This window comes from Sparus aurata, chromosome 22 (genome assembly GCF_900880675.1).
Source record: "Sparus aurata chromosome 22, fSpaAur1.1, whole genome shotgun sequence".
Classification (NCBI taxonomy): Eukaryota; Metazoa; Chordata; class Actinopteri; order Spariformes; family Sparidae; genus Sparus; species Sparus aurata.
The window spans coordinates 26,300,051-26,312,315 of record NC_044208.1 but is presented as its reverse complement, the minus strand read 5'-3'; the positions used below and the strand labels follow the sequence as shown (position 1 = coordinate 26,312,315).

General features: G+C 43.5%; 1 protein-coding gene across 1 annotated transcript; it reads left to right on the top strand.

Annotated features, from left to right (window-relative positions):
* The first annotated feature begins 5,419 nt into the window (after nt 1-5,419).
* enpp5 (ectonucleotide pyrophosphatase/phosphodiesterase 5) lies at nt 5,420-10,511 on the top strand. The gene is made up of 4 exons (XM_030405065.1): nt 5,420-5,666; nt 6,840-7,744; nt 8,560-8,736; nt 9,831-10,511. Exons 2-4 carry the CDS (start codon nt 6,865-6,867, stop codon nt 10,244-10,246), a joined length of 1,473 nt encoding a protein of 490 aa, XP_030260925.1. The 5' UTR covers nt 5,420-5,666; nt 6,840-6,864; the 3' UTR covers nt 10,247-10,511.
* The last annotated feature ends 1,754 nt before the right edge of the window (nt 10,512-12,265 follow it).

Genomic DNA, 12,265 nt, shown 5'->3' with positions numbered 1-12,265 from the left:
GCGTTGTAAGAGAATTTCTCTACTTTGAATTTACCCTCTGTTAGAAATCTGTTATACGAATAAAGTTTCCTTGTCTTGAATGTGATGTTGTTGATGGAAATGGGGATTTAGGGCAGGTGGTGACATTTTGGCACAATTAAAAGAAGAAGGCCGCTCATGAATGTATCATCACTAATCCCTGAGATGGTTATTTAATGTTTTCTCCCTCGATACCCATTCAGATACCTCATCTGCTGATACAGCGTGCCAAGGACACCTATCTGGTGTATCAGATTCGTGCATCACTTGCAAAATACTGTGAATCGCTCGCTTTCCTGGGCCAGAATAAAAACTCAGCGGGCAACGAGGTACAAGCCGAGCAGCAGAGGCTCCAAAGACTGTCGCAAACTAGTACAGAGGGGTTGAAAAGATCAGACGGGTCACAGTCTTTTGTAGGTGAGGATATACTCTGGGATATCTCCATGTCTAAGTGTTTCCCTAAAGTTAGAGCACACATTCTGGGAAACTGTCGTGCCCCTTTACAGGTCAGATATAGGCCCAATCCCAGTTCACCCTTGCACCTACTGTGTAGTCGTACACGTACATTTTGCCTGTTCATGCTCGGGGTCGGATGTCCCAGATTTCAACTGGGATAGGGGAGAAGTGCGAAGTGTTAGGACCACATGGACTTTCATCAGATAAATGGCATCATGATAATAAGAGGATTGTCACGGTAAAGCAAGAGAAATCACCACAGCTGAACATGGCATATTGGAAACGTCTTATAACGTCTGTTTACATAAACGCCGTCAAGAACAACTGAGTGTGTAAAAGGGTTTTGAAGTGTTGTCCAATTACATGAGGGCAGATTTAAACACTGCCCCTTGTAAATCTGCTCTGACGAGCAAGAAGGCAGTAAAGAAAAGAGGGGTAGGGGTAAAAATTGGAAAATGGGATTGAATCGACCACGGACAACGTTTGTACACAGTCTACTTTGACGCGCTGAGATGTTGGTCAGATGATGAAATCAAATCTCACAAACACCTGCAGCCATGCGGATACCAAATGTGGACATACTGCACGAGCTGAGCACGAGTTTGGTTTAGGTTTTTTTTTTACACCGCTGTAAAAAATCCCTCTTTCACAGGATACAAAATCTGGGTCTGTTAGATTGAAGAGACTGAAGAGTCCGATAGTGTTTATCAGAACCTCATTTACCTTTGATGTAAATCTGAGAAACAACTCCATTACTTCCATGAAAGGACTTTAAATCTCAGCTCATGCATCAATTTCTCCCATAACTCCAATGTCCCTCAAGCTTATATGTAGGGCTGCAGCTGAAATTGATTTTGTTTCATTATTGATTAACCTGGTAATTGTCCTTGAATCATTTACTCTTTGAAATGTCATGAAAATATATCATTAACAATTCCAAGGTGATATCTTTCTGTTTAACCAGCGGTGTAAAAAGTAGATATTTTAAAAAGCCGTCACCAAAACATGTCATTGAAAAATAATGATGGAATCGAATTCTTATTCTTGTTCTACTGACTATCTGACTCTGCTTGTTTTGAAGCTGTTTTACCGTTAACTAAATGAGACTCTCTGGGTAATTCTGTAATATCATAGATAACTGATGCTACAACATGTGATTATTTTAAATGAAAAGTTTACAAACAAATGCACAAACTCTATTAATAACCGGAGGGACTTTGTGCGTTGCTTTTTACATAATTCACAACACAATATTCTGAAACATCCAGTTTAATGTAAACTCTTCACACCTACCCTGGAACAATAATAATCTAGAACTCCTTCTATAAAACAATGGTCCTCCCCATATTCTACTATGTCACAGAAAAAAAAAAAAAAAAACATTGTACAAAGAAATTAACAAAAGCATCCTCCACATTCTTGTGTAACATCACAATAGACCGACAGAGAGAGACTAATCTCACAATAGACAGAGCTTTCCTGCCCAAACGAACAAAACCCTTCATTTCTACATGGATGTTCGACAAGTCAACCCAGAACACACAGGAGCAGGTAGCTTGATGGCTGCAACACATTCAGATTCCCCCTGTCAGCTAAATGAAGCAAATACACAACAAAGAGGAACACGTTACAACACATACGTGCATAAAAGAAAAACACAAAAGGGATCCACGCTCGCGAGAAATAATCCCCAAAATATTCTTCTTTCATTCCTTTCATCAAGACAGAACTGATCACATAATGATTACGTACGATTAATAAACACTAAAATAACATTTTTTAAAACATGTGCACCATATATTCCATATTAAAGCTTTGGAGATTGATTATTCTGAGTGTACAGTGAAAAGGCTAACAAAAAGCTAACAGCATGCTAACATGCGATCAGTGATAACGTCTGACTGGGATAATGTGTAGCATCTTTACCATTCTATAACAGCGTGATAGCATGCTACCGTTCGCTAATTGGCATTACAATGTTGACCTGATGATGTCGCCATAGTGATAACAATTCATCCTGAGGGGAACATGAACATGAATGCATCCACAAAACAACGGATATCATCCTGCTGGTGGCGCTACGCTCAAAATAATGACTTGACATCACAACGCTGACTGATTTTGATTGATTTTTCTTGGTGTAGATGAAATCGAGGACACCAGAGTCAGACGGATTCGGTCTCCTGGGGGCATCAGAAATAGTCTGGAGAACAATCATGGTCCAATTTTCAGCAGCCACACAAACATGACGTGAAGCCTCAAGTGCACAAACACTGAGAACGGACTCCTGAAGTGTGAAACATCTTGTGTCCAGCAGTGAAACTAGGATTTGATTTATTTATTTCTATAATAACCCTGTCAGACAGACGTTAGAGGATTTCTATGTACGTGCCTCGTGTTTATAGATGTATGAAAGAGACCTTTGAGAATAAATGTTAAAAGCCTTTCACATTGTAGTGATCCAACAAGTCCTATTAGGGAAAGTCACCAGCTGTCAATCATAATTACTCAGAAGATGTTTAGAGGCGATGCTATAAAGAAAATTTGATTGACACAACTTTCTTTAATGCTGTATGTATATTTCTGACCCAGCTGACTTGGTCACATTTTCAGAAGACCTATAATATATTAATAAATAAATAAAAACTTCATGAATATTTTTGTGATAAATTCCTATGTCTTATATATGTCTTATATCAAATGGAAGGTGTGTTGTTCAGTTACATTTTTATGAATGTTTAAACAAAAAAACATTGTTGTCGTCATAGAGTAGTTAGAGTAACAACACATTTGATTCAGAATTAGTGAAATGTGGGTCATTACTTTAAATTATAGTTAATGAGTCAGGGATTTGCCTGGAGGCTTTATGTGTCTTTTCTTATAATAACTCTTTATTTAAATGTTTCTTTAGTTAACTTTAAATTATCCGTTTACATTTTATTTGCCCTCGTTATCAGTCAATTCAACTACTCCACCAACCTTTTGTCGAGCCATCCGCACAGTTCTGTTAAGTGAAAAACAAATGCAGAATTTTGCCAAACCAGCGCTCTCACTCAAACTAGTAAATATGATCTCAACCCTCCGGTCTTGAAACGTCTCCCCGGGGGTTAGAATAGATTTTAAGATTGTTTTCATTGTGCTGGAAAGCTCATAATGGCCACTGCTCCGCGGTATCAGATACGCTGAGTCCTTAAGGGAAAACACTGAGCAGCTTGAAGCAGTCCTGATCTCAACAGGCTCTACATGAATCTAATTACAAAACATCCCATTAAATCTTTGTTTTCATTCATGCACATCTACATTTCTTTGTTGATCCTACTTTTTTCAGACAGACATTTTACATTGAGAGCCTCCACAACATACTTCCGTTACCCCGGCATAGTTTCTTTAAAGACTAACTGACTAATTGATGGAAGATTATTGAAGATATTCCTTATTTAATGCTTCCATGATTGAGATGGAGAGAAATGTCTAGCATACTCTTTAACCTCACAAACATTATGTTGCATTTAAAGGTTCAATGTCGCCCTTGGAAGCAGCAAACCATCTCATCTCGAGGTCCCTTTATTAGTTATTCCTTCAGCAGACGACAGATGTTTGATTTCCCTCTTTTTTCTCTTCTCGTCTCTGTTGGTTTAAAAATGAACTTCTCGCCTCGAGGTCCGTTTATTAGCTTTGGAGCTTTCAGTCCTAATCGTAAATCACACAGAGATGGAAGAGGCGCTCAAATATTGTAAGTCGTAACACCACAGACTAGAAATACTAAGTTACAAGTCATAAACTCAAATGTTTATAAGGGTAAAAGTTTAAATGATCAGTACCACAAGTAAAGTACTTACAGTATGCACAAAGGCTCGATTCACAATAGTGTATATCCAATTTACCTCCGCCCAGGTAGTTATGTATAGTTTGTTGGTTTGTGACCTGGATTACACAAAAACTACTAAATGTATTTCCATGAAACTTGGATGGTGGACGGGTCTCAGCCCAGAATAGACCCGGTTAAATTTTGGTGCAGATCTGGACAAAGGAACTTTTTTTATTGCTTTCTTTAACCATGTGAAATCTGGCGTTTTTCAACATTTTACATAAGATCTTGATTAAATAAATCTGGTGATTTTAGGTGACTGGAGCACAAATGGGGACTGTTGGGCGTTGGCGGAGGTATGCACTCTACTGGGTGCCAATCTGGTGTTAAGATTATTATGCATGCGTCAATGTGAACATCACTACTGTTTAAAGGTAGAGCTAAATTCAACTACTTTATCTGCCGAGTTGCTCATAATTCCTCCCCAGGAATCAAACTTCTACCTTGACACACAACATCACATCATCATTTACCTGTTTATTGATCTGGAACCAGCACAATTAACAATAATAAATCAGAGTTGAGAGAGAGTAATCAGATGATGCGTGAGAGTGTTGAGCATCAGAAAAAAAAAAAATGGAGGAGCTCGTCAGCAGGTCAGAAACACTCTCACTCTCACCGTGCAGCGTCATTATGGAGATGCCATTTTTATTTCTGCTGGCTGCTGTTATAAAAGAGCTCTGCTGACACCTCGTGGACGGTCAGTGTCACTGTCTCAGAGCGCTTCTGTCATGCAAAGACGGAAGAACCGCTGACAGAATTAGATCAACACTGTGTTTGAGTGTCATTATTTGCGGCTGTCTGTTGGAGGATTGTGTCGGGTGCAGATGTGTTGCATCATCAAACATCTGTAAATGTGACGTCATGCGCATGAACACACTCGCCGGGCGTTTTTATTTTTATTCTTTATTTTAAATCTCAAGTGAAAATGATTGTCTGTCACCTGACTGACACAGACATGTCTATTTATAAAATCTCTCTCTCTCTCTCTCTCTCTCTCTCTTCCTCCTCCCCTCCTCATCCCACATTACGTCATCGGAACCTGTTCGCTGGATTGTTTTTGGGGGGGGGGGGGGGAGGGAGGAGGAGGAGGAGGAGTTGTGCAGCTCTCCGTGAGGCGAAGCATGCACTCGCAGGAATCTTCGGACAGCCTTCTCGTCTTCAGATGATCTTGCTTGGTTTGACAGCCGTCAGCGAACAGAAGCGACACAGAGGGAGACAGAACGAGACGCTCAGCAGCGGGTCAGAAGGCGGGACTTCCTCCGGGGCTGTTTATCTCGTCGTGCAGCGCAGAAGGCGAGCCAGTGCAGGATCCGATAACAAGGTAGGCTTGTTGACAACAACACAACATTCAGCCTGGTTTTTTTTCTTTCTTCTTCTTCTTCTTCTTCCAGTTCGTGCATTTGAATTCCGTCACGTCGCTTCAGCTGATCCGCTCGTGTAGAACTGGACCCCGGTGCCGGTGCTGTTGTGTTGCAGCTGATCGCTGCGCAGCTCCGACACCGAACCTGCCTCCTCTGTAATGTGGCTGCTGGCATTAAAGAGTTTGTTTCTATTATTATACATCCAGAGACATCACTGCCCTCCCGACCTGCGATGTCTTCACTGCTAAATGTCTGCTGACTGATTCTTGTGATGTAAACCCGGAAATATCAAATTCATGCCAATATGCAAGACTTGTTATTATGGGCTGGAATTTGGGCTATTTTAGGAACGTGATCGGGCTTTAAAGCTGAATTACACTGATGTTAAAGTGAATTTTATTTTTACTCTCATGCTGCAGCTGATATTTTTTATTATTTCTTCAACTATTGATGAGATTTCCAGGAGACTGATTAATAATATGATCATTTAAAACCCAACACAAGTTCTCAGAGACAAAGGAGACATCTTTAAATGTCCCTTTAAGTCCAACCAGCAGTTCAAATCCTAAAGATATTTATGTTTCTCTAACAGAGAATCACAGTATATTCTCATATTTAATAGGGAGGTAACGATACAACGATCCAGATCGATACAAAGACTCACAGATCAACGATCCAGTAGCGTCGATGCAAAGGGTAAACATTGATTCATATTGTCCGCCATCGTTCCAACAGCGCGTCTGTGTCACCGTTTCCTTCCATGTGCAGCTCCTTTCTAAACAATCTGTTCTTTTTATCAAAAAGAACAGATTGTTTTCCATTTAAATGTCTTGAACCACTGATGAAATAATTTTTCCACTGAAAACGATCATAAACACAATCATTGTAAACAATTGTGTTAAACGGAAAGATGATATCATCTCTTATCGACTGTGGTATCGTCGTCCAATTAATTTATATAATATCGTATCAAGATGAAACTTGGGATTTACAAAATGTACTAAAACAACCCCAAATCCTCATCAGACAGAATAATGTGAGCACGTTTGTCCACATACTTTTGTTCAGATAAGAAAGGTTCATTGCTTCGCCTCACTGAGTTCCTCCTAAGAAGTTTCTGTGTGTGTTCGTAGGTTCTCTCGTCACACACGCGTCACTATGCCGGGCGTCCTGCTGCGAGGAGGCTGCGGTCCTCTGGTCCTTCTGTGGGCCCTGCTGCTGCCTCTGGTCTCTCTCAGTCACCTGCACCAGCACGGACGCAGGGGCCCATGTGTGACGGACCGGCCCAAGCTGCTGCTCCTGTCCTTCGACGGCTTCCGCTGGGATTACATTGACCGGGTCCCGACGCCTAACTTCAACAGCCTCATGGAAAAGGGGGTGATGGTGAAGCAGGTGGAGAGCGCTTACATCACCAAAACCTTCCCCAACCACTACAGCCTGGTGACGGGGCTGTACGCTGAGTCTCATGGCATCGTCGCCAACGAGATGTATGATCCCGTTCTCAACCGCTCCTTCTCCATGGAGACGGACAGTATTTACGAGTCGCAGTGGTGGGAAGAGGCGGTGCCGCTTTGGTTGACCGTCCAGAAAGCTGGAGGGCGGAGCGGGGCAGCGATGTGGCCGGGGTCTGACGTGAAGATCCACGGCATGTACCCCAATGAGTTCCTCCAGTATAACGCCTCAGTCTCCTTTGAAACCAGGGTGAAGCGGATCGTTGAGTGGTTCTCTGCACCCAAAGAAGAAGCAGTGGATTTTGCAGTTCTGTACTGGGAGGAGCCGGACGAGAGCGGTCACATGCTGGGACCTCAGAGTCCGCTCATGGACGTGGTCATCGCCGGGATCGATGAGAAGCTCGGCTTCCTCATGAACGAGCTGAAGAAGGCGGGGCTGTACGAGAGAGTCAACCTGATAGTGACCAGCGACCACGGCATGACACAGCTCTCAGCTGATAAGATCATAGAGCTGGACGTGTATGTGAGCAGAGATCTGTACACCTGGGTGGACAAGAGTCCAGTGGTGGGAATACTGCCCAAAGAAGGTACCGCTTTAAAAACATGTGTCACTTTCAGTTCTGTCAACGAACTTTGATTAAAGAAATTGGATGACATTTTTGGGAAATATGCAAATGACTCCCACGCCTGTACTGTAGTTATAAGGCTGCTGCTAGGAGACAGTTAGCATAGCGTAGCATAAGGGCTGGAAACAGGGAGAAGCAGCTAGCTCGTGTTAGCCCAAACCAAAAAAGCCCGCCAGAGACTGAAAAGCTTAATAATTAACACATTATATTCAATTTATTTAACTCTTGACTTCCTAGCTAAACTAAGCTAAAGCTGCCGGCTGATGCATCTAAATCGTGCAGACATGAGAGGTGCATGAATCATCACATCTAACTCTTGACGATAAAGCACATTAGCATATTTCCCAACATGTCCAATAACTCCTTTTAAAGGGGCAATATGTAGGAATTTAAGTTGAAAACACGTATCAACAGGAAGTGAAGAAATAGCAGCTTTGAAATGTGTTGTGTTGCAGAAATGTCTACAGAAGTTGGCATGCTAACAACCTAAATCTGGCCAGTGTAAACATTAACACTCCACCGTTCTCTGAGCTCCCTGAGTCCGAACCGCTAGCTGCACTGCGAACTGAGCTAACTAGCTAACGGCAGCTACAGTTAGCAGCAGTTTTTAGGTACTCTGGTGATCTTTTGCCCTCTGTTTGTTTTGTAGTATGAATTTAACAGGTGGCCAATTCTACCCTCGTGATGTATGTACATTTCAGGAGTATTTAGCTTAATCTAGAATACTTTTGGATCTGTGGACATTTTCAACTGTTTCTTTATCATCTGTCTTGCAGGGAGGCTTGATGAGGTGTATAGCCTGCTGGTGGATGCAAACCCCAACATGGTGGTGTACAAGAAGGAGGAAATTCCCGCACACTTCCATTATCAGCACAACGTCAGGATCATGCCCATCATCCTGGAGGCCAAGGAGGGCTGGACCATCATGCAGAACAGGACCGGGCCCTTCATGTGTATGTATTTTTAAACCTCAGTGTTCTGGTGGCAGAGCTATTCTATCCAGTTGTATCAAACAGCAGGTTCCTGCCGCTCTATTAATAGCCTCTCAGGAGATTTATTTCCAGTCGCTGAACCGAAGCTAGCTCATGGTACACCAGCTGTAATTAACAAAGAAAGCCAGATTTACTTTCCCTAAAAAACAGCAGGAGTGAGTTTTTGTGTGTGGGTTTTGGATGTTTGCAGTGCGCCGCCTCCAAGTGCAGCTTTTCTCCTTGATCCAATTCAAATCAGGGAGGGTTTTTTTTTTTGGTTTTTTTTTCAAACGCCTCCTCTTCAGACTCTCAGATCTCAAACTGTGCATCAAGGAGGGCAGAGTTGTTTCACTGCAGCCGCAGATTACATCATCAATCCTTACTGCTTAACTCCTCATCTCTCGATAATCAGTAAGAATGACCTCGTTGAGTCTGCAGCTGGAAGGAGTCAGTCATCTTCCTGCTTGCCTTTGTTGGCATTTTTATTTTTGTGGGACACTTGAAGGCGTTCCTGTATTATGACATGCTTGTCACCCCGATACCTCAACCATTATATCTGGATGTTAGTATTTGACTGCATAGGAGCCAGTTATAAGGTTCACAGTTGATGGAGGTAATGTGTTCAACAAACAGAAGAACTCCAGTAGGTACTGAGATAAGTCTAAGATGCTGTACCTGATTAGATGGTAGTTACACCCACTGATGCCGCCGTCACAGACTGATTTGTGAACCCGGTCACTTCTTCCAGCATGAAATAGCGCTGATAGATTTTAGGAGCAGCAGTTATCCAGTCTTTACTTTCATCAGAAGGCTTTGTGCTTGTGTGTTTGGGTGTAATTTTCAGTCTTGCTTGTGCGCTGCAGTGATTGATTTAGCAGTTGCCAGTTTGCCGTGGCAGGCAGCGATGGTAGTAAATCATCCGAGAGAGCGGCAGTGCCAGTTCTCATAAATTTCTAAACGAAAAAGTGATGCCTGTGATTCATGGTGATGTGGAAACTGGAGATCTACAGAATAATAATAACAGTGTAAGAATGATTACAAGTGTAACTAATGTGTTTCTTTTCTTTTCTCTCCAGTGGGAAACCATGGCTATGACAACACCTTACATAGCATGCAGCCTTTGTTTGTGGCCCACGGGCCGGCCTTTCGTCAGAATTACGTCAAGACCTCCATGTCCGCTGTCGACCTGTACCCCCTCATGTGCCACATCCTGTCCGTCCGACCTCTACCAAACAACGGCTCCCTCTTTAACGTCAAGGACCTGCTGGCCGAAGAGCCAGTTCGGTCCATGCCCAGCCCTCCTCCCAGCACCCCTCCCATGGTGAAGGAATACTCCTATGCCCCCGTCTGGGGTTCGTTCCTCGGTGTGGTGTTGGTGCTGGGCTTTCTGGGGGTCTACATCAGACAAATGACGCTCAAGCAGATGTACCCACTGAAGCACAAAGGCTGGGAGATGTCTCAGCCCTTACTGCAAGAGGACTTGCAACTGTAGGTGAAGACGCAGAAAGGCGTAAAAGAAGAGGAGGTACTGCTCCCCAAGGTAGTCCGCTCTGCCCAGAAGCATCCCCCGAACACCTCCCTTATACGACTAAACGCCTTCGTGCTGCTGTTTGTATTGGTTTGAGATCAAGGGAATCTAATCTCACCTCCCAATCACGTATAGAGGTGCACTTTGCTTGCTCGAGTATGAGGGAATTGTCCGGGGTGTGCTTCTGATGCAGGTTTAATCAAGATAATAAACCTTTACATGGGCTTTATAGTAGCTTTGCTTTGATTGTGAACATTTACCCAGCATCATCTCATTGTTTTCATTGTAATTTAATAAGTAAGATATCAAAGCTTAGAGTGGAATTTAAACCTGGCAAGTGCGAGCCTTTGTCGGCCAAAACCATGACTTGAATAACACAAGGGTGTCGGTGTGCTTGAAACGAACCCCTTCGTCTGAAAGTAGAAGCGTTTATGGATGAAGGTGGGGTAAAAAAAAGCCAGCCGTCGTAGAGGGGAGGCAGAAAGTAGGGCAAGACGCGATAATTGTTGGAGCGGGGATAACTGTGCACACTTTCAGACAATCTTTCAATCGATGGCGTTCATAGGGTTGCGCTCATTTGCACATAGGAAAGCGAAAGTGCTTCAAGGTCAAACTCTGCCTACTTTCCGCCTGAATACACACCTCAGCAGTCGCTCACTGAAGTGGACGTGAGGTCGGGTTGTCAGGTTTGTTACAAAAATTGGGCAGCCAACATCAGTCAGGTGTGGAGGGAGGGTAAAGGCCCCCACACACCGTCCAGACGTCCAACTGCCTTATCCGACCACTCTCCGACCACTCTGTTGCCTCTCGTCTGACCCGTTCGGCACAAAAGTTGCATTGGACACACCGCTTCGATGTTCTGCCAGCTCCACGGCAGCGTGTACGTTCTGCGCTTGTGCGAGATGCAACAAACCGGTGGCTCTAGTGTTAAAGATGCTGGACTAGAGGTTTATGCACGCAACTCTCTTTACTTTCGATCAAAACTATTTCAGACAAAAACAGCTGCATACTAAACATGCAGCGAGGCATTACCAAACGAACACAGATTAATTTGTCCTGAACGGACATAATAACAGCTGGTCTCGTGCCAGTATTCCAAAACATGAAAACAAGAAATGACGGAACAGAGTGCGTAGAAAACCAATGCGCACACAGTATTCCGCCCCTCCCACACACCGCGCTGATCAGAGAATCCAATGGCTCAGACGTCCGACGGCTCTCCTCCTCAGACTTCGCATGCTCAATCGGATCCGACAACGTCCCCACGCGGCTCCGAAAGCCTCCGACGCAGCTGAACACACCAAACATATTTGTTCCCGAACTCGTCCGAGTCCAACGGTTGGGCCGGTGTGTGGGGGCCTGAACACGACATGCCAGATGGATTATGCACAGTGTCATCTGCGTAGAAAAACACCTAATAAAGGTTTGTTACACAGAAACATCTGGGAAGTCCTGTTTGAAAACTGTTGGGCAAAAATTACTTATGAACTAAACAAACAATCAGATCAACGACCCATATGACAGAGAAGAACGGACAGAAACATGCGGTGCGTTCTTTGCTCTTCTTTCACTGGGATATACTCTCCAGAGTTCTGCTATAACCGAAGCTGAAGATCCGCCATTGTTGCTTCTCTCGCTGGTCGTCACATCTAAACAACACCTGTAGCTGGCGGTAGCTCCTCACAGGACACCGAATTGGTCTGAAAAACTGCAGTTCGACTACAAGCACATAGTTTAAAGCCAGCTGCCTCTTGAAGGTTTCAGACGGCGGCCTGAAAAAGCAGTTTGTTTGAAGCACACTGACACCTTTACTCAGTAGCAGTGGTATTAGATGTGGTTTATCCGGCCTTCGCAGTATACGCCACGTCAGGTTTCTGCCACCGATTGTTCTACTTGTGGTCCGAGTACTGAATTATACATTCTTGAAAAAAAACAAAAAACAAATGCTGTGATTAATCAGAAAATTATTCAAGCCTCAACTCG